This window comes from Meles meles, chromosome 15 (genome assembly GCF_922984935.1).
Source record: "Meles meles chromosome 15, mMelMel3.1 paternal haplotype, whole genome shotgun sequence".
NCBI classification, from domain to species: domain Eukaryota; kingdom Metazoa; phylum Chordata; class Mammalia; order Carnivora; family Mustelidae; genus Meles; species Meles meles.
The window spans coordinates 35,445,840-35,468,870 of NC_060080.1; the positions used below are offsets into that span (position 1 = coordinate 35,445,840).

At 42.6% G+C, this 23,031-nt stretch overlaps 1 protein-coding gene across 3 annotated transcripts; it reads left to right on the top strand.

The window, feature by feature from the left end:
- MRPS5 (mitochondrial ribosomal protein S5) lies at nt 1–22,801 on the top strand. 3 transcript variants are annotated; one of them, XM_045979701.1, is made up of 12 exons: nt 6–196; nt 2,442–2,522; nt 4,459–4,596; nt 5,442–5,567; nt 6,976–7,209; nt 8,956–8,990; nt 10,726–10,816; nt 14,514–14,560; nt 15,034–15,091; nt 15,400–15,462; nt 19,586–19,722; nt 22,424–22,801. In XM_045979701.1, the coding sequence occupies exons 2-12, from the start codon at nt 2,447–2,449 to the stop codon at nt 22,646–22,648; spliced, it is 1,230 nt and encodes a 409-aa protein (XP_045835657.1). In that variant the 5' UTR covers nt 6–196; nt 2,442–2,446; the 3' UTR covers nt 22,649–22,801. The 3 variants fall into 3 exon arrangements, with proteins under 3 accessions (XP_045835658.1, XP_045835657.1, XP_045835659.1); XM_045979703.1 differs by having other exon boundaries at nt 15–200; XM_045979702.1 differs by lacking the exon at nt 15,400–15,462 and having other exon boundaries at nt 1–196.
- The last annotated feature ends 230 nt before the right edge of the window (nt 22,802–23,031 follow it).

A 23,031-nucleotide genomic window follows, 5' to 3' on the forward strand; every position in this document is an offset into this window, starting at 1 on the left:
AACTCTCACCGCGGTCTGCACGGCGGCACGACCCTCTGGCGTCGGGAATTCAGCCGCAGGTTGTGGCCAGCCTTTCGGGAGTTGCAGTCACGGCAGGCAGTGGAGAAGGAGGTCCTGACGGAGGAGCTCTCAGGGCTTCATTATGGCGGCGGCGGTGCGAGCCGCAGGCTGTCTCCCTACGTTGTGTGGCTTGCAGGCGGGTGAGAGCCGGGATGCTGGGAGAGGGGCTCTGAGCGGGGTCGGGAACCTGGGCTTTCCCGCAGACTGCAGATGCACGGGCAGGAAGAAGCGACAGAACCCGGTCCCTAGACCTGTCATGCTCAGTTCCCTTCCCTTCCAGAGCCGCTGTGTGACCTTGCGCGCTTCCGCGCCTTCTCTGGATCGCAGGGCTCTGTAAAGTGAGGGTGAATGGGACGCCGTCCAAGTCTCCTTCCAGTTCACCAAACTGCTAGTGCGTGCTTGGCTAAGAGGCGCGGGGAACTGGGAAGCAAGCATCGCCTTCCCGGCGGGCGTGATAGTAATTCATTTGGTGATGGGTTCATTTGGAGATGTCGGTGTGGGGGTTGGAGGCAGGTGGAGGCAGTCCTCCAGCTTGAGTCGGATAAGGTTAGTATCAGTCATTTTAGATTCCGGGCTGGTCAGTGTCATTATTGAAAAGAAGGATGTTTTGAATGTCTGTGGTTTTGCTGTTGAATTGTCCTCCCGCACTTTTGGAGGTTTGCAGCCTGCGGAGGTGGGCAGCCTGCTTTGTGTAACCCTATGCTTCATGATCGACTTGGCCTTGTTTCTTCGTTTTATTTTATTGTAAATCCACAACCCAGCATTCGTAATTCCGAAACCCAAAGACCTCTAAAAACCGAAGATTTTTTTGGTAACTCATTTTGTTGGGAAATTTAACCAGAAATCTTTTGGCAGAAAATCTGCCCTGAACATTCTTTACTTCTGTCCCATATTTTGACCACCTCCTCCTATTTCAAGGCTCCGTTCAAATAAGATCTATGGCATTTGTAGCTTTCCTTCATGAGCCCTTACTGTGTTCCTGGGATTATCTTAAGCTCTTTATGCTCTTCCTCACTTGGTCTTCACAGTGCCTTTGTGAGATAGATGCCTTTATTATTTCCATTATAAAGATGAGGGACTTCAAGACACAGAGGTTGAGAAATGTGTTTAAGGTTACACGGGGAGGGGGTCAGGTTTTTGTACCCATACCACTTGAATCCAGAGCCTAGTTTGTTTTCTTGTTTTTTATTTTTTATTATTTTTTTTTTTTTTACCTACCCCTTTTTCTGGTATATCATAAACTTCTCTTTTGGTAGCAGCTTTATCGAGATGTAATTTACACACTACAATTATCCTCTTAAAGTGTACAATTCGGTGGTTTTTAGTATATTTACAAAACAACCATTTATAAATACAACCATCACCATATAACCAAATTTTAGAACATTTTCATAAAAGTATATCCTTTGGCTCTCATCCCCCGAGTTCTTCATTGCCCCCAGCACTGGTCAACCACTTATCTTTCTCTCTCTATAGTTCGTTCGCATGTTCTGGATATTTCATATATCCATGTATCCTTTTGTGATTGGCTTCTTTTACTTAACATAGGTTGTCAAGATTCATTGATGTTGTAGGTGGTGTTTCAGGAGAGCATGTCAGAGACACAACCTGACTGAAGAGCAGAGTGTGTTCAAGAATGATTACAAGTCTGGTGTAGTGAAAGAGGGTGGAGGGGACAATGGTGACAGATGAGGCTGATATGGAAGGTTGGGGCCACGTTGCAGTCCTGTATGCCATGTGGAGGAGTTTTGACTTTGTTCTGCAGGCAGTAGGGAGCCAAAGAATGATAAATCGGGCCTGGGAAGTGACCAAGCATGTTATTTTAGAAAGGCCTGCCTGATAACAGATGGGGAATTAGAGGGGGAGCAGCAAGACCTGCTAAGGGGCTGTTGTTATCTTGTGGCCATGGGATGGCTCCTGAGCAAAGAAAGGGCAGTGAGACAATGGAAGGGGGTGCAGCTGATGGATATTTGAGGACAATTTATAGGGCTTGGTAACTGGTTAGATGTCAGCATGAAGGAGAAGATATGATGTAATGTTCAAGTGGTCATGGGATCCAAAAATGATTCATTTACTTCTCTGGTTCTTTTATTCTATAGATATCAATATTCTTGGGGTGTTAAAAATGTTCTTTTTAGGAGTGCCTCGGTGGCTCAGTGGGTTAAAGCCTCTGCCTTCAGCTCAGGTCATGATCCCAGGGTCCTGGGATCAAGCCCCACATCGGGCTCTCTGCTCAGCGGGGAGCCTGCATCCCCCCGCCCCACTCTGCCTGCCTCTCTCCTACTTGTGATCTCTGTCTGTCAAATAAGTAAATAAAATATTTTTTAAATGTTCTTTTTAATGTAGAAATGTATTTTAAAAGAATTTTTTAAAATTTACAGGTCACATGTGGTCTAGACAGCTTTACCGAAACACCTTTCCACCAGCTTCTGTTTTGGCATTGAAGACTTTTCTCAGCAATGGTGAGATTGGTTTATCCAACTGCCTTTTCTTCAAGATCTAATGCCAGAGTACTTTATGTAGGAATAAATGTAAATGAACAAAGGACATTTTTTATAATGAAAGTGCATAAGGCCTGGAGTAGTATTCAAGTTTTATATGATTATAGTTGTTATATTTCAAGGCTTTAAAAAATAATAGCTGTGATTTTTGGAGTAATTACTGTGTGTCAGGCTTGTAACATGTTATATTGGTTAATTCTCACCAGTTTTTATGAGGGGGTTTTGTTTCCATTTTGCAGATGATGAGTGAGTCTCTGAGAGGCTAAGAGACTCACTCAGATCGCACAGCTAGTAAGTGGAAAGACTGGGTCCAGAGCTGTCTGGATACTGTGATGCCTCCTAGTAAAGCTGTGTCTGTGCAGAGGCCTTACTGCTACACTGACATAGTGCAGGGCCCTCTCTTCAGTCACTCTCCAGAAGGGAAGGAAGCCAGCCTTTGCTGAGCCCATGTTGTACTTGTGGTCAGTGAAATGCCTTTTCCTATGGTTAGGGCAGAATTGAAATTTCACTGTGTCCTAGACCTTCTGGAACTCTCTGTTTTGAACTTTACTTTTAGTCTTAACTCATAACTTTTATTAACCCCACTTGTTGAGATAACTTCATGCCTTGCTTGAGGGGTCCAGAAGAGTGTGCTTACCTGAGCTCTTCCCTTTATTTGGGTGACTCATTCATTCATAAGCTACTGACTCTGTCCTCTGCTGTGAGCCAGGCAGTGTCCCCAGCCTGAGCTGATGGATGGTCTGCAGAAGGCTTCTATGAGGAAGGCCACAGAATGGCCTCACTTCTCAGAGACGTGAAAACAGCTGCTGTCACTCTTTGGCTTTCTGTTCAAGTCCAGGGCCCCTAAATCAACTTTATTCTCTCCAGGACTGTTTTAATTCCCCTCTCATTTTTTTTTTCACAGTGACTCAATTCTCCAGTGAAATACAAAGCTGGAGTGTGTGTACTGTTTTTGTGATCAATATTCCCATTTCCTTGAGTCCCTGATTCCCGTCACCTTCCTTCTCCCTCACATGACACTACCACCCATGGACTTGGTCAACGGCTGCCTCTGGGACATGGCTGTCCGAAAACGTCTTCTTGTGTGACACATGCATATGGTTAGAGAAATTCCAAAAAAACAAAAAAAGCAAATTTCTCCTACTAACCACAGACACGTCAGTTTTCTTCCTCAGAGGCAACTGCTGTGATCAATTTCTTACATATGCTTCTGAAATTAGTCTATAAAGTGTATTTGTGTCCTCTCCTTGTTTTTTCAGCATGAAGGGTAGGGTGCTGTCCTCTTTGGCACTGTGCTCTTCTAACCAGGCCATTCACAGGTCTTTCCACGCAGGTGCATTGCCTGCTGAATATAGCAGAGGTCACTACTTGCCCAAAGTAGACAGTGCTGATCGGGGGTTGTCAGGGCAACATAGCGCTGTGGGTACCCAGGTAAGGACAGATCTACTTCTTTCTTTAGACAGCTGCATCCATCATGTGGATGAACTCTCACTTCTCTAACTAGGATGGGCAGTTAGCTCAGCAGTCTGAATTTGATGATTTTTTAAAGAAAGGCTGTCCTCAAAATATGACTCTTAAGGGGTGCCTGGGTGGCTCAGTGGGTTAAAGCCTCTGCCTTCGGCTCAGGTCATGATCTCAGGGTCCTGGGATCGAGCCCCTCATGGGGCTCTCTGCTCAGCAGGGAGCCTGCTTCCCCCCTCTGTCTCTGCCTGCCTCTCTGCCTACTTGTGATCTCTGACTGTCAAATAAATAAATAAACTCTTTAAAAAAATATGACTCTTAAATGTTCAGGTACATGTGATTTATTTGTGTCAGGAACAATTAATTATTTGGTGCTGGCAATATTTTTCCACAGGCATGAGCATCTAACTCAGCGTTTTATTCCATCTACTTATAGGCCCTCTGTCGTCTCCAGGAACCAGAGACAGTCATCATTTCATTGGCTTGACCCGTGCACTACAGACACAGTGCTGTATTTCTTCTCCCAGTAATTTAATGGGCCAACAGTATAGAGCCTATAGTTTCTTCACTAAACGTACGTAGACTGGCTGCAAACTTCTCATTTCATGAAACAGGAAAATAAAAGGTGCTTTTGTATCTTAATTTTTCTTCTTTTTCCTCTTCTTCCTTTAATGAATTAACACTATTAGAAATTAGTATATGATGTGCTATTAAAATAAAAATATTCCTTAGTGTACCTCCTAGAATTATCTCACGTAACACCAACTGTATTTATACTGTACTTTGGGGAGCGCTAGTTTACTTTAATCCCCTTGTTTGGGGCACCTGAGACCTAGAGAGTGTTGAATTGTGGCCCAAATCCCTGCTAATTCAGATTCACAACAAGAATGTACTTCAGGTCTGTTTTCAGTTGCACTTGGTAGAGGAGATAGTACAAATCAGGAAAAGTTAATTTTCAGTAGACATTGTTCTACTAATACTGTTCCTACTTGCAGTGGTATTTGAAATAGTCCAATCTGAACCGAAATTAGCTTGTAATAAATGGAGATTGATTTCAGAACTCAGCATTAGGCAAATTAAAAGAAATTAGAATTGGGGGAAAAAAAAGAATTGGGGTGCCTGGTCTGCTCATTTGGTGTAGCATCCAGTTCTTGACTTTGGAGTTGTGAGTTTGAGCCCTGTATTGGGTATAGAGATGACTTAAAAAAATAGAGTTTCTGTTTAAAAAAAAAAGAAATTAGGATTATAAAGCCAATTCATTTTAGATTATTTGGTAAATACAGAAAATAAAAAAGAAGATCACCTCTAATTCTACAGTGATACAAGTGAAGCTGGCCTCTTCTGGCCTTTTTCATTCGGTAGAGGACCATCGATCATTGCTTGGTAATTAAAAAAACAAAAAAACCTGTTTCATTATAGTGACAGCAGATGAGCTTTGGAAAGGCGCTTTAGCAGAGACTGGAGCAGGAGCAAGAAAAGGAAGAGGCAAAAGAACTAAGAAAAAGAGAAAAAAGGATTTGAACAGGGGTCAGGTCATTGGTGAAGGTAAGCTTATTTATAATAAACCTAATTGCTTTTTAAGGTTTCCCTCCTAGTTTTATAGAGAGTTTTTATAGTCTAGAAGCCTCGCACATTTTTCAGGAAGGGCATTAGGGTCTGTAGTTTTAGGGTTCAACCACATGGCGCGCTTAATATCCCTTGATTCTGGGGGAATAAAATCCCGTGGAAAGGAATTCAGTTTTCGTTCAACAAGCTTTAAGTGCCATTGTGTTACATCTTCTGTGACAGTCACTGCTCTCAAGGAGCTTATGATTCGTTGAGAGAGTTGGCAGACTTTCTCTGTAAAGAGCCAGTTAGTGAATCTTTTTAGCTTTAGTGAGCCACATGGACTCTGTTCCAACTATCCAGCTCTGCCGTGGGAGCTCAAAGACAGTTCAGATAATACATGATCAAACCAGGATGGCTGTGTTCTAGTAAAACTTGGCAAAAACAAATAGTGGGCCAGGTTTGGCCCTGGGGCCTTAATTTGCCAACCCCTGGAACACATGGTCATTTATATGTGTGTTTTTTTGAAGAGTAAAAATAGTGCGGTGTACTTGAATTGATATTTTGTGCTTGGGGGGCTGACAAATTATCTTTAATTGTAATAGGCTTCCAGGCATAAAGAAAATAGCATTCACTACACTTGCTTGTCTACTTGAATTTTTTTCTCTAATGACTCACCTTGTATTTTATTTTTTAGCATTTCTAAAAGTTACAACAATCTCATTATGTATACCTTCTCAGTAAAAAATTCAAAGATTATAGAGAAATCTAAAGTCCCCTTGATGCCCTTTCTCTCTCTTCCAATCCCAGTTGCTGCCCCCAAGCAAGGCGTTGATCTCATTTTGATGTGTTTCCTTCTGACTTTTTAAAATGTTTTTATATACATAAATACTCTAAAAGAAGCGTATGTTTTCTTAAAAAAAATTGAATTATGTCATGGTATGAACTAGCTTATAGTTTACTTTTTCACTTGGTAATAGGTCTTGGAAATTATTCCATATCAGAACCTGTGTAGCTACCTTATTCTTTCAATTTAGTGCAGAATATTTCATGGGTTGAAGATGCCGTAGTTCATTTAACCAGTCCAGTGTTGCTGTACAGCAATAGAGCGTTTCCACTCTTTGCCTTTACAAATAACACTTCAGAGGACCTCCTTGTCCAAGCGCACTTATGCCTCGTACTTGCACAGGAGTGGTTCTCTAGGTAACATCATGAAGTAGAATTACTAGTTATGGGGTAGGTGCACTTAAAATTTTAATAGACCGTGCTGCGTGGCCTGCCGGGTGATCGTTAGTTTAAGCTCCGTCCAGCAGTGTCATCATCTGTACGCACGTTGCCTGCCAGCTTAACATTTAAGAAATGGATGATTTTAAAAAATTCTTATTAATGTATTTTTTTAAACCTTCAGGGCGTCGTGGCTTCTTATGGCCTGGTCTGAATGCCCCTCTTATGAGAGAGGGAGCTGTGCAGACCATTGCCCAAAGAAGCAAGGAAGAGCAGGAGAAGGTAGAGGCTGATCTGGTCCAGCAGAGGGAAGAATGGGACCGGAAGAGGAAGATGAAGGTTAAACGCGAGCGAGGATGGAGCGGAAACACCTGGGGAGGCGTCAGTCTTGGTCCCCCTGACCCTGGTCCCAACGGAGGTAGCAAAGTCCTGGTGTTGCTTTCCTTTGTGACAGAGAGAGTACTTATAGTTCTAGAATTCCTTAATAAGATTTTATTTACTTGTCTGTTTAGATTGCCTTTTTCCAAGAAAGGATTTGAGCATTACCGAAATAACTTCACATGATTATTTAGTTGTATTTTACGGAACATTAGAGGCCCACAACCAAGAGGTATTCGATACATGGAAAGCAAAGGACTTGCTTGGCATCCTTACTGTGTGACTTCTCAGAGCCTCGAATGTGGTAGTATGCCTTTTGGGTCTATACAAGCCACATATAGGGTGCAGTTCCCCAAACACGGGTTGCTCATGGGGTTCCTATGGAGCAACATGGCTTGGGAGTGCTGTTTTGTTAACAGGAGATAGACTAGATAGTTGTCATTCAGCTTTATAAAAGTATACATGAAATAAAAATTGATAATACTTAGCAGGCCGAATTAGAAAAGAGAATCCCCTCGCCCTATCCCAAATATATAAAGAAGTAAAAATCATCTAAAAAACTCTTGTCAGTGAGTAGAAGATGAAGAAATAGACAAAATTTGACTACTTTCTCAAGTTTGGCTTAGGGAGGAGAGGAGAAGTTGAGATGGAGAGATTCATGTGAATGTGCTTAGAATGGAACAAAATGCTTCAGTTGGGAGGACGAAGGTGTGGGATGGATAGAAAAAAAAACCCATAAACTAGATCCCTACTGAGGGTCCAGATCCAGAATGGATAAATGGATTAACTTGTGACTGTGGATTCAGGGGAACCTGTGCTGTTGATAGTGGAAATGTGTGCATGCTGGGGGCGTGGTGTGTGAGTGCCTTCTGTCTGGTGGCTTCATTTAGTCTGTGAGGAGGAGGTGGGGTCGTCTGCTGAAAGTAGGATGGGCACATGGATGAGCATGGCCACCAGAGTCTTTTGATGAAGAGGAGCAGGGTCTCTAGGACTGGCTTCAAAATATCCAGTGGAGTAGGAATTAGAGTTTAGAGAAAAGAAGATTGGCTATGGGTTGATAATTGTTAAAGCCGGCTAATGGGTATGTAAGATTTCATTTTGCTGTTCTCTCTTATTTTTTGTATGATTGAAATTTTCTATAGGAAGAAGTTAGTAAAAATAAAAGGACACAGAGAGTTTGCAATGGCTGCTGTGGTGAGTGGAAAGGGACCTAAAAGGACATAAAAGGCCAACAGGCAGCAGGGAGAACTTGATTGAGTTGGAGACCATGAATTTCTAGTGGCCCACATATGTGCTGTGCTTCAACTCTTCTCCAGCAGCACCCAGCAGGCCAGGTGTGGCCAGACAGTTGCATTGATTCCAGCCTGGATAGTGTGTTGGAGAGAGAAGAGGGTGAAGGAGTTGAGGACGTTTGCCAGATCTGGTGGAAGCAGTGGCTTGTGGTGTCTTGGCTGAGTGGCAGAGACTGTGAAGACCAGAGGGATTCGAGGGAAGGGAAATCAGTGGTCAAGAATCTGGAGTTGCTGGGGTGCTCTGGGAGCCATCACTGAGAGTGGTTGAGTGAGAGAGCTGGAGAGGTAGGGCGATGCAGTCGGAGAGGGTGGCGGAGTTTAAGAATTTAGTGCTGGAGCAGTCTCTGGTGGTGATGGACGGCCAAGGAGTGGCAGCAAGAGATCTGAGGTTCTTTTTCACTTAAAAATTGTTGGTGTGCCTGTGTTGAAAATGCTTTCATGCACTAACCATATAGACACGTTTATCTGTGTGTCTGCTTCTTCTCTCTCTACAGAAACATACGATGATTTTGATACCAGGATTCTTGAGGTAGGCATGCTGAATTAAATACCCAGTGGAGCCTTTGGAGAAGTTGGGGTGGGTGGAGTGGGACTAGAACAAGAGGAACCATCAGGAAAGGTCTTTTCTTTTTTTTTTTTTCTTTTTGAGAGGCGGGAAATGAGAGTCAGGGGTAGAGGTGGGCGGAGGGAGAGGTAGAGAGAGAATCTCAAGTAGGCTCCACACCCAGCCTAGAGCCCAATGCAGGGCTTGATCTCAGGCCTCTGAGATCATGACCTCAGCTGAAATCAGGAGCTGGACATTTAACAGACTGCACCATCCAGGCGCCTCTGAGGAAAAGCCTTTGACGCATGACTTTTCTGAGACACGGGGTTGATCCGGATAGGGAAATGATGACATTTTAATTGCAGTTACTTGATACTGGCTCTCCTTGCTGCCCTTTTTGGGGGCTACCAGTTGTGGTCCCATGACCAGGCAACCTCAGTGGTATTGTGGAGAGCAGAATTTGGAGATTACTGTTAAAGCCCTCCCTCAAAGCTAAAGTAGCATTAGCAATCTCTTTGAATTCTTGAACAAGCTGTATTGGGCACTTGGTTCAGGGGGCAGAGGGGAGGAACCATGCGGCAGGGGAAGAAAGCTTGGAGTTGCTGTGAGCGCCCAGCTCTTGATGAGGACACAACCTGCGGCTGTTTGTGGGTCCTTGAAACTGAAGCCTGTATCAGGTAAATTTCAATCACTCTTTCCAGGCACTTCCTAAGAGTGAGCTTCGCTTTGAGCTAGAACCATGTACATGGTCAGGATTAAATACATGTGGAAAAACCACTTACTAATTTTGTGATCAAATATGTATATTGTTTCATTGTTATCAGTAATTTAAAATAACGTTTACAAGCATTTTATGTCTTTCAGTCCCAGTTTATACCTTTTGGAAGTTAATCCCTTGGAAAAATTCTTGTATATGTGGATGATTTCCTGTAGGATTATCCATGGATGTGAACGGGAGCTCCCTTTTCCTTTAAGCTATTTTTATGGGAAAGGACTTGCCCTGTAAGCAGTTAAAACTAACAGTTTCATAATTCCTGGCCTTTTAAATACACCAAAAAGCCAAAATAACCAAGCTAAATAAAACATAGATTTTCGTGTAGTTCATAATAAGCAGGTATTTCCAAATTCTGTATTATCAGGTGAGCCTAATCCTTCATACAGAGATCCAGTCCTACCCTAATTCTATGTACTGCATTTTCATTCATTTCTAAGAACATTTTCCCATATTCTAACATCTCTGATAATTCATATATGTTATTATCAGTTAGAAATTCTTTCAGTTTAATCAGAAACTCTCTTCCTTTGTAAAATTCATTAAAGTAGTGTACATTTTTGTTGTTTAGAGTTGTACAGTTTTGAATCCCTTCAAAAGCTCTCAGTCCAGCAATCCAACCACCTTATGAAATAAGAAGGGAAAGCCTTATTCTCATTTTACCACTGAAGAAATAGCGCAGAGAGAGGTTTCCTTTTGAGAAAGTTTGCTGTTGGTGCTCATGGCTTGGGAGGATGGTGTCGCTACTCATTATGGGGATGTGTGTGGAGGGAGGTCACTCCAGTTCCTTACTTCAGAATTTTCTTTTCCTTTTTATTTTATTTAAATTGATGGGGCTTCAACTCAACAACCCTGAGATCAAGAGTTGCATGCTCTACTGACTGAGCCAGCCAGGCTCCGCCAGATTTTTTTTAAGGTGCTATACATATGAAACATTTTGTCTTTTAGGTAAGAAATGTTTTCAATATGACAGCAAAAGAGGGGAGAAAGAAATCAGTCCGTGTCCTGGTCGCAGTGGGGAACGGCCGAGGAGCTGCAGGTGAATGGGGCGTGATAGGCACGGTGCTGGTGGTGGAGGCAGAGGACAGGTGTGGCCTGGGCTCTGCTCTGGGGTCCGTGGGTTCTTGCTGCTGCCCAGATTAAACCTTTTAAGTGGCTTGGGTCCACAAACCTGTGGCAAACCCATAAAACCCCTTAGAGGAAAAAGAAGGAACAGATCTTCCTCTACCTGCGTTTTCCATGAAGAACAATGGATATTTGAAAAGGTTTAGGACACTCTTGTGTTATGTATAATAGTGAAATGTTAGGGGGGGAAGCCACTAAATGTTCAACAAAAGGGACATAGTTACAAAAAGAGCATAGCCACACATTGTAATCTTCTGTAGCCATTAAAGAGTAGTGGAGAATTACTTAGAAAATTATGCTAAGTAGGGGTGCCTGGGTGGCTCACTGGGTTAAGCCTCTGCCTTTGGCTCAGGTCATGATTCCAGGGTCCTGGGATCGAGCCCCACATTGGGCCCTCTGCTCAGCAGGGAGCCTGCTTCTCTTCCTCACTCTCTGCCTGCTTCTCTGCCTTCCTGTGATCTCTGTCTGTCAAATAAATAAATAAAATCTTTAAAAAAATTATGCTAAGGAAAAATAAGCAATTGAAAAAACTTCACAGAAGATTGTATAATACAATCCCAAAAAGTTAATGATGTTTAGTCCATAGGTTTGTGCATCATTTAAATTTTTTTCTTTATACTTTTTGGTAAAATTTCCCCAGTGAACATCTGGTTTTAAAGTGTATACATGGATGTGTTAGGGAAAGAAAACTGGGAAACTATTTAAACCCGCACTGACAGTGTCATAACAAGTCATCTATATGATACTATGTTGCCAAAAGAAATCACTCTTAACAGTTACTTTTATATCTTCCAGAAGTTCTGTATTCATGTATCACCATTACCTTTTTTTTTTTTTTAAGATTTTATTTATTTATTAACAGAGAGAGACACAGTGAGACACAGTGAGAGAGGGAACACAAGCAGGGGGAGTGGGAGAGGAAGAAGCAGGCTTTCCGCTGGGCAGGGAGCCTGATGAGGGGCTCGGTCCCAGGACCCTGGGATCATGACCTGAGCTGAAGGCAGATGCTTAACATTGAGCCACCCAGGGGCCCCACCATTTACCTTTAAAAAAATTTTTTTTTAATTACCTTTAAAAAACATTTACAGAGTATATCCATAATTTCGTACCTTGCTTTCCTTGGTTAGTATTATACCCAGAGATCTTCCTGTAGGAGCATAAACAGATTCCCTCTCATTCTTTGTACTGACTGCATTGTGTTTCATTGGGTCAAGAAACATAATTATTGTAACCGTTTCCCTTTTGGTGAGTGTTCGTGTTATTTCCATTTTCACCACTTAGAAAAACCACTGAGGTTTAAGCCGCTGCCTTCGGCTCAGGTCATGATCTCGGGATCCTGGGATCGAGTCCCGCATCGGGCTCTCTGCTTGGCGGGGAGCCTGCTTCCTTCTCACTCTCTCTGCCTGCCTCTCTGCCTACTTGTGATCTCTCTCTGTCAAATAAATAAATAAAATCTTTAAAAAAAAAAAAAAAAAAAAAAAAGAAAAACCACTGAGCTTCTTGTATATGTAATTTATCAGACTTTTCCAAGTATATCAATAAGGGAAGCTTCTTGCAGTGAAATTGCTGCCTCAAAGTTAGATGTCTTTTAAATGTTGATAAGTATTGCCGGGTTGCCTTCCCAAAAGTTTGCATCAGTTTATGTCCCTCCGTACGAACACACCCTGGCCAGCCCTGGGTATTATCAAACTTCACTGATTGTCAAGCATATGTCTTAGTTTTGATTTGCATTTCTTTAATTATGAGAGTTTGGACACCATTTTGCATGTTTCATTTGCCATTATTTCCTTTTTGAGATCTGTTAGTTTACCTGTCTTACCCATTCTCCTATTGGGTGATTGGTTGTTTTGTTTTTTGTTGTTTTTTTTTTTAACTGATTGGTATAAGTTCTTTGTAGGTTAAGGACATTAGCCCTTTGTCTATTATACATTGATTTCATTTTTAACTTTCTTCTACACAAAAGTTTTAAATCCACAGAAGTTTTAAACCTTTCTATAACAACTTTTTTTTTGAGAGAAAGAGAGAATGAGCAGGGGAGAGACAAAGGGAGAGGGAAAGAGACAATCCAAGGCATGCTTTATGCCTAGTGTGGAGGCTGACACGGGGAGACCCTGAGATCATTACCTTAGTTGAAATCAAGAGTTGGACGCTTGGGACGCCTGGGTGGCTCAGTTGATTGTTAGTTGAAATCAAGAGTTGGACACTTGGGACGCCTGGGTGGCTCAGTTGATTGGGTGGCTGCCTTCTGTTTGGGTTGTGATCCCAGCGTCCTGGGATCGAGTCCCACATTGGGCTCCTTGCTCGGCGGGGAGCCTGCTTCGCCCTCTGCCTCTGCCTGCCACTCTGTCTGCCTGTGCTTGCTCGCTCTGCCTCTCTCTGACAAATAAATAAATGAAATCTTTAAAAAAAAAAAATAAAAAGAAGAGTTGGACACTTAACCAACGAAGCCACCCAGGTGTCCCTATATTGCAACTTTATCAGTGTTTTATCACTTGTAGTTTTGGATCTTGTTTAGAAAGCCTTCAATACAAGTTCATTTGTATTTTCCTCTAAGACATACATGGCTTAATTTGTTTTGATAAAACTGGGAATTAAAATCTATAGCCCCTTTTGTCCCAGGTTCTCATAGGTCTTGCATTTCATTTCATGGAGCAGTATTGCTTTATATTACTTTTGTATATATAATTTAAAAATAAAATACATTCTTCAAAGTAAATAATATGATAGCAAATAATGGCAGCATTTCTGTTAAATTGTGATAAATCTCATTTTATAGGGTTAAGCATTCATAAACTTAGAATTGTTGACTTTATTTCCTGGTTAATTGAAAATCTGAATTGCATATGAAAGTTCTAGTGGGGCGCCTGGGTGGCTCAGTTGTTAAGCACCTGCCTTCGGCTCAGGTCATGATCCTAGGATCCTGGGATTGAGTCCTTGCTCAGCAGGGAGTCTGCTTGTCCCTCTGCCTCTGCCTGTCGCTCTGCCAACTTGTGCTGTCTCTCTGACAAATAAACAAAACAACTTCTTAAAAATACACAGCTTAATTTAAAAAAGTTCCAGTGAAGTTGTGCTTTTACTCTATAGCCAACGTATGTTTTTCCTCAACCTTTTTGGTTATTTTAATCTATTTTTTAAGATGTTCAAAACTATTTATCTTACTAACTTAGAGTGTGGTTAGTTTTTTAAAAAGTGTATTTAGTTTTATCTAGAGATTTATGAAAGGTAGTGCTATATACCTAACCTTGGATTTCATAGATAATTTCAAATGTGATCTTTTCAGAATGCCCCACAACAGAAAAACGAGTCTCTGTAGTCCGATGTTTTTGTTTTGTTTTAAGTTTCATTTATTTAAGTAACCTCTACAACCCAGTGTGGGGCTCGAACTCATAACCCCAAAATGAAGTGTCGCGTGCTCTACCGACTAAGCCTGCCAGGCACCCATCTGTAGCCTCATGTTTTATCATTTGTTTTGGATTACGGGTTTTCTGTGGGCAGAAGATAAATGCAATGCTGTGCAGTATTTTAGGAACTGACACTTGAAATGTGGTGAAAGACATTGTGTGCCAAATTTAGGCCCCTCTTTATATTTTCCCTTTTTTTTTTTTTTAAAGGTTTTGCTGTTGGGAAAGCCACTGAGCGGGTGGATGCTTTCAGAAAAGTATGTACATTTTTCTTTTGTTGATAGTAAAAGATCAGTTTGCTAGGCACCATTAGAACCACAAAAAAATAGTAATGAAATTAAGAACCTTCCCCCGAGGCTTCCTGTCAGCAGTTATTGATCTCCTCAAAGGCAGCCATGGCAGTACGTGTTTTCTTTCGCATTGGTTTTGGCAGACTTGTGACTGCTTACCAAAGTGCGAGACAGCTGACGGTCGCAACTCTGACAGGATGTTCAAAGATACTAAGGAATTACTGTTAAAGTTTTTTAACTTAACAAAAACTTCTTTTGTAACTACCGTCACAAATTCTTAAAATTAAATCCTCAGCTTTTAGAAGTATATAATGAAATTTTTGTGTGAGCATGAAATTTTCTGTAATAAAACATTTTCTGGAAGGGATTCTTTTTATTCTCTAAGAAAATGTAAATTCCATCAGTGGATTTAAGGAAACGATTTTCCTTCTTCCTTTCAGGCGAAGAACAGGGCAATTCACTACCTGCATTATATAGAACGATACGAAGACCACACGAGTGAGTGCTAATCTTTTCTCGTAAAATTTACAGGGTTACACTTGTTTTGTTAAGTGCAGCAGTTTAGCTCAGTGGCTGTCTTTGTGTTTCTCTGCTGGTTATCGTGTTCTGGAACAAATAATTCTATAAAATACAGACACAAATTTTCTCCCCTGAGAAGGTTAGTAATGAGTGAAATCAGAGTTTTGTCACTCATCCTTGGCCAGTGTGTGCCAGCCGCCTAGGGTAGTATCAGTTGCCCTGTGTTATTTGCAAGGGCATTAAAGCTGTATGCCTAATCCTTTTATGTTTATATTTTTATCCTCCAGTATTCCACGATATTTCTTTAAGATTTAAGAGAACGCATATCAAGATGAAGAAACAACCTAGAGGTAACCAAAAACAGTCTTACGGTTTGTTAGAGATAAAGCAGAGAAATGATCCCAGATCCGTCCTGTCCTCTGTTTTTGATCCCACGTATTGAACTCCCTTTTGAAAAAACATCAGAAGGAAAGGCCTACGTTAGATCTAAGCAGGCCGAGGTTCTCAGGGAAATAAAAGTAGTCAACCTACTCAGGCTCGCATGAACACAGGCATGTTCCAGGGGAGTTTCTGGGTGGGAAGAGCATGTTCTGAATGGGAAAGAGCAACTGAATGAGTCATTGGGTTTGGAAGAGTTGGAACATGAGTTCCTCCTCGAGAATAATTGATATTAGTTGGAGGACTCTTACAGCTTCTTTAGTTCTGGTCATTTGCTCACATCATCAAGTATTGATTGAACTGGGTGCTATGCTAAGCTCTGGGGATGCCAGGGTGGACCTTCCTGTCCCGTGGAAGGGCAGGCAGGCAGAGTTCAGGGTCACGGGGCTGGGGCAGTCATGCCCAGTGGACTCTGGGTGTAGAATTCTTAAGCACTTGGATTTGTGTTTAGCCTGTGGTTCTACAGTTAAAATGATACTCTAGGTATATCTTAAGAAATTTGGATCAGAAAAAGATTAAACATCTGAATTTTTCATGTCAGAGCTTCTAGTATGTGGAAATAAATCGGAAGAAAAAACATCGCAGTAATAATTGTGTACCAAGACAACTTGCCTTCTGCTTTAAAATCATAGTCATTTGTATGCCTAGTAAAACCTTTATTTATTATTAGAAAAAGTATTGTGTTGGGGCGCCTGGGTGGCTCAGTGGGTTAAAGCCTCTGCCTTCAACTCAGGTCATGATCTCAGGGTCCTGGGATCGAGCCCCGCATCGGGCTTTCTGCTCAACAGGGAGCCTGCTTCCCTTCCTCTCTCTCTGCCTGCCTCTCTGTCTACTTGTGATCTCTGTCTGTCAAATAAATAAATAAAATCTTTTTTTTTTTTTTTAATTTTTTTGTTTATTTTTTTGACAGACAGAGATCACAAGTAGGCAGAGAGGCAGGCAGAGAGAGAAAGGAAGAGAAGCAGGCTTCCTGCTGAGCAGAGAGCCCGATGCGGGGCTCGATCCCAGGACCCTGGGATCATGACCTGAGCCGAAGGCAGAGGCTTTAACCCACTGAGCCACCGAGGTGCCCCAAATAAATAAATAAAATCTTAAAAAAAAAAAAAAAAGAAAAAGTATTGTGTCAAACACTTTGACATCAACGTTTTGACTTGCACTATTCCTGTGGTAGCTGGGACCCCGAGCGGCTGTCGAGCCCTTGAAGTGTGGCTGCTGGGATCTGCTGCCAAGTGTACATCAGATTTTCAAGTATACACCAGATTTTTTTTTTTAAGATTTTATTTACTTATTTCACAGACAGAGATCACAAGTAGACAGAGAGGCAGGCAGAGAGAGAGGGGGAAGCAGGCTCCCTGCTGAGCAGAGAGCCCAACTCGGGGCTTGATCCCAGGACCCTGAGATCATGACCTGAGCCAAAGCAGAGGCTTAACCCACTGAGCCACCCAGGTGTCCCGAGTATACACCAGATTTTAACAGCTTAGTATGAAAAAAAAGAATGTAAAATAGCTGAAAGTTATTATTGATTACATGTTTAAATGATAGTGTTTTGGGGATATGAGGTTAATTGAAGATTTAAAAAAAAATTTATTTATTTTTTTGGCAGAGATCACAAGTAGGCAGAGAGGCAGGTAGGCAGGGAGAGAGGGGGCGGGGGAAGCAGGCTCCCTGCTGATCAGAGAGCCTGATGCGGGGCTCAGTCCCGGGACCCAGAGATCATGACCTGAGCCAAAGGCAGAGGCTTAACCCACTGAGCCACCCAGGTGCCCCTAGGTTAATCAAAGATTTAACTAAAATTAATTTTACCTCTTTTTTTCAAATATGTTGATGAGAAAATTTTAAAATTCCATAGATGGCTTCCATTTATGGCGTATGTCCTATTTGTGTTGAACAGTATTAGTATAGATAAATTCATATCTGAAAGATTTTTGAAAGATGGCTGAATTAATTGCTAAAGTTGCTTTTTTAAATCTTCCCTGTCTCCTGAAGCTATATTTTTCAGGTTTCTATATAGTTGAACCTGTTCCCTGTGCATCAGGGTTAATTTCTTTTTTTTTTTTTTAATTTTATCTATTTATTGACAGAGAGACAGCAAGAGAGGGAACATGGGGGTTGGTGGGTAGAGGGAGAGGGAGAAGCAGTCTTTGCAATGAGCAGGGAGCCCCATTCAGGACTCTGGGATCATGACCTGAACCGAAGGCAGATGCTTAACTGACTGAGCCACCCAGATGCCCCGGGGTTAAATTTTCTGATCTTGAAGCTAAAAACAGTTGGATACATTATAGATAGCAATTCCTAAACTATGTTCCCATGCATTGCTATTTCTGTGAGGAGATAGTAATAGGTGTGAACTCCAGAAAGAGTGCCATGTGGGAAAACGAGTATGGAAAGTAGGAAAAGATGCTTGTACATCTTTTTTGGGTTTGTCGCAGTCTTTAGTGCACTGCTGTGCGGTGTGAATTTCCCAGAGTGGGGTAGAGAAGGCGGTGTTCGCAAACTTATTTGACCTTGGGACGCTTCTTCCTTGGCTTCAGCGTGGTATTTAATGCCTCACGCAGCACTGCCAAGCATGTCCCATATCACACCACACACGCACACATACATTTAACTTGCGTTATACAAGGGTTTTGAGGGGCACCTGGGTGGCTCAGTGGGTTAAGCCTTTGCCTTTGGCTCAGGTCATGATCTCAGAGTCCTGGGATCAAGCCCCGCATCAGGCTCTCTGCTCAGTGGGGAGCCTGCTTCCCCCCTCTCTCTGCTGCCTACTTGTGATCTCACTGTCTCTCTGTCAAATAAGTAAATAAAATCTTAAAAAAAAACAAGGGTTTTGACACAGTGCCTGCCTGGAAGTGTTTATAACCCAAGTACATCCAAATAATTACCACAGGGCTGTGACCATTGCTACATGGATGTTTGTATATGTACAAAACTGGCCCCCATTTGGGGAGTGTTGTGTATGGCCCAGAGGCTGTGCGGTAGACATGCTTTCCCTCGGGAGCCCAGCATCAGCTCTGCTAAGTGGGTGTGGAGGAGAAGGGAGGCTCTTGCCCCGTGAGCGGTAGCAGGTTAGAATCTGCCTTCCAGGCCCTTCTACGATCTGCCTTGCACCCTCTTGCATGGGCACCAGTCTCCAGAGGTGTGTGCATTTGTTCTCACGTGAACACTTGTCCTGTGTATGTAACTCCGCAAAGAAGGGCAAACCACCCTGTTGTTGCCTGTCTTGGCTATCCTCTGAGGTCCCTAGTTTCCATGTAATCTGGCATAGCTCTGGGATCCACATTTAACTGACTGTTTCAGGTGGAAGACACGGTTCTATGTTAGGTGCTTGTATCCAAATAGAGTTTTTATATACATATATTGAATTACCATTACAAGTTGGAAATTAGAAAGCCAGGAACATAGAGTAGATCCTCTGCCTTAAAGCAGGGGTGTGTGTGTGCTGGGTTCCATGTCTTGGCTAATCAAAATGTTAGAGTCTAATCTTGGGGTATCTTTCCCTCCCTGCTACCTGCATTTGCTGGGTACTGATCTAGGCTCTGGGGATACAGTAGAAATAAATACTATCTTAGCCCTCACAGAGCCGGCATTCTACTGAGGGGAAACATCAGATAAGCAAGTTCCATGAAGTGCCTGAAAGCTGCAATTAAGGTGCTGTGTTTTGGGGGGATGGGGAGAGGGTGTGTTACCAAAGCCAAGAGAGGTGTTTTTCCAGGAAGAGGAAGTAGATCTCAATGCAACTGAGCAATTGAGAAGGGTAAAAACAGATGTGTTCCTCTGTTCTTAGCCAACTCAAGCATGGGGGGGGCCAAGAGCTTACTCTTTATAACATCCCTGGTTTTTTTTTGCCCACATGCTTAAGAGATTTATATATATTATTTCTTTAGTCTTTATAACATCTCATTTAAATCAGTGTCATTATGGAAGTAAGTTTTCCAGAGAAGTGATTGAAGCCAGAATGTGAAGCAGGGCCTCCCAAACTCAGAGCCCAAAGCTGTGTGAAAGGCAACAAGGTGACTGATGGTGTTTTTCCTTTTCTAGGCTATGGGCTCCGCTGCCATCGGGCCATCATCACCATCTGCCGGCTCATTGGCATCAAAGACATGTATGCCAAGGTCTCTGGGTCTGTCAACATGCTCAACCTCACACGGGGCCTCTTCCATGGGCTCTCCCACCAGGTAAGCCTTCCCTGGGCTCTGAAACAGAAGTTCTCGTTCGTGTTTCAATTGTGGGCATTTATACCGTGATGTCCTGGGAGCCTCTTGGAGTTGCTGTCCTGTTACTGCCTGAGGGCTTGCTTAGGCATTCTTTGCTCCCTGTGGCTGCATCTGTTTAATCCAACTGGAGAGTTAGTTTATGAAAATTGCCTTTTTACTTTTTTTTTTTTTGAAGATTTTATTTATTTATTTGACAGACAGAGATCACAAATAGGCAGAAAGGCAGGCAGAGAGAGAGAGGGGAGGAAGCAGGCTTCTGCCGAGCAGAGAGCCCGATGCGGGGCTCAATCCCAGGACCCTGAGATCATGACCTGAGCCAAAGGCAGAGTTTTAACCCACTGAGCCACCCAGGTGCCCCGAAAATTACCTTTTTAAAAAAATACCTCGTGGCTATTTTAAAGTTTTGAAATGAAATATTTATAAAAGCCAGTAATTATAATCTGTGTTTTATTATGAAAAGAATTTATGCTTGTTCTATGATTCTAACAGTCTAGAAATGTAAAGTAGAGAGAGAAAGTCTGTTTCCTGATTTAGTCCTTTCGGTTGGGACTAAAGTGAAGCCAGTCCACTCAAAAGTGCTGTTTTTAGGAGAATCACAAGTGGTGTTCACGTTGCCTGCATAAGTCATTTAGACCGACACCTGAGTCAGAAGGAGCTATGAACTTAACATGTCAGGTTATTTCTCTGCAGAGAAGAGAGGCCTGCGCTGCCACCCAGCCTGCCCCCCTCAGCCTGGGCGAAGCGCACAATTGCTCTACAACTCCCCCTGGGCTGCCCTCTTACCTGCTTCAAGGGATGACCTGTCCTTTGAAGGGATGGGTAGACCTTAGCAGCTGGGTGAGCAGAAGAGACAACCAGGTTCAAGAGATTCAACTATGATAGCCTTCCTGATACTTAGGAAGTGTGATAGCTCGTTTTGAATAATGTGGTCTTTGGAATATTGATACATATCTCTGTGTAAGATAGGAAAATTAATTGGAAGAAAAGCTTTGGCTAAAAGATCCTTTTTGAACAGTTGTGTGTGTGTGTTGGTACTATCAAAAATAGGCTTCAAAAGCACTTCTAAATTCAGACTTCTTGTTAGAGGTTTGTTTGATATAACTAAGGTATTGGTTTTAGATAGATTGTATTTATGATCAGGGAGACTTGCTCTTTTATGTAATTATTTTGTTTGTTTTTTAAAGACTTTATTTATTTGAGAGAGAGTGTGTGCACGAGTAGGGGGAGTGGCAGAGACAGAGGGAGAGAAAGGCTCCCTGCTGAGCGGAGAGCCCGATGTGGGGGCTTGATCCCAGAACCCGGGATCATGACCTGAGCTGAAGGCAGAGGCTTAACAGACTGAGCCACCCAGGAGCCCCTGTAATATTTTTGTTTTATGTTAGTACTTTGAATTTTCTGATACGACTGCCATGTGTCATCTCTTTTAAAATGCCATCAACTATAAAATGTTGCATTATTTAGGGTGCCTGGGTTGTTCAGTCTTGATTTTGGCTCAGTTCAAGATCTCAGGGTCATGAGATTGAGCCCCACTTTGCTCTGTGCTGAGGGTGGATCCTGCTTGGGGTCTCTCCAGTCCCCCCACACACACATGCACTCTCTCAAAAATAATAAAAATAATATATAAATAAAATGTTGCATTATTTTATGTGCCACTCAAAAAGAGAAAGAATGTCACCAGTTTAAGCAATATGCCATTGATTGTAAAACCCACTGATTTAAATTATTTTGTTTCTATGAAATAGCTCATGTTTCTAACTTCAAACATGTAGAATTAGAACAGTACAAGATGGTCATAGAGTCTGGAAAATGAGGTTGGACATATCAGGTATTTTAATGTGCTATCAATAAGCCATCTACTAAATTTATTTGCCTTTTTCCGGACTTCTGTGGCTGCTGTCTGTAATGAATCCGCATGGCCCGCATGGCCCTCTCGTCCGGTGTCGGCAGTTAGTAGCTGTGGCCAACCTTTGCTCTCAGTACCTCCGCCATTTGAACCAGGTCTCAGACATCACCTTGTAGCATTCGTAAACACTCCAGTATGTATTTCTAAAAGATAAGGATTGAAAAATACCCTGCACTGCTGTTATACCTAAAACTTCACAGCATCTTCAGTTACCCGGGTGGTGTTCACAGTAATGTATCCATTTGTTTAATTTTGTTAAAAAGTCTTGCATAATTTGTTAGATTACAGAAAAGGTCTATACATTACAAGTTCTTGCCATGTCTTTTAGGTCACTGCTAGTCTGTAGGTTTCCCTCTTTTTCTTTCCTTGCCTTTTTTTTTGGTCCTGTAGCTTCCCAATCTGCTGCTAAATACTTGTGGGTTCTTCATGTCTTCTCTCCCTGCATGTCCTGTAAAACAGAACTAGAACTAGGCTAGAACTAGGGTCTTGATGAGATTCAAGTTCAGTTTTGGGCACGGCATGGCACATCATTGGGGGGTTTAGAAGGCAAGAGACCAGAGGCCAAGGTCCTTCTTCCATTCCAGTGGGGAGTGGGGAGATGGTGCCATCCACCCCAGATCCCATGGTTTAGCTGCAAGGTACATTACCCAGAATCCTCTGAAATGTTAAGTCCCCAAGTGTCCGTGGACGTTCCTGTTCTTCCAGTTACAGATACATCTCATAGACCTAACCTGGCGTTCTCCATTTGGTCTTGCTCAGGAAACCCATCAACAGCTGGCCGATAAGAAGAGTCTCCACGTTGTAGAATTCCGGGAGGAGTGTGGCCCTCTGCCCATCGTGGTGGCCTCCCCACAGGGAGCCCTGAGAAAGGATCCTGAGCCGGAAGATGAGATTCCAGACATCAAACTGGACTGGCAAGAAGTGCGGGCCACACAGGGAATGAAGCGCTCAGTGTGGTCGAATTTAAAGAGAGCCGCTACCTGAGCTTCGTTCCCTCTGGCCTGGTACAGCGGCAGCAGCTGGTGCTGTCCAGCACCTAGAGGAGGCTCAGCCACTCAACATTTTGGAAAGTTACTTTCCTTTTAAAGGACAGGCTCACCTTCTTTATTGACAAATAAAAAATAACTATAGCTTTAACTTACTGAGCATGTGATATCTACCGAGAACTGCGAAAGAACAGTACATTGTTTCAAGGTGACTTTATTTATTTATTTCTTAAGAATGTATTTATTTGATAGAGCACAAGCAGGCAGAGAGGCAGGCAGAAGGAGAGGGAGAAGCAGACTTCCTGCTGAGCAGAGAGCCTGATGTGGGGCTTGAACCCAGAACCCTGGGATCATGACTTGAGCCAAAGGCAGACACTGAAC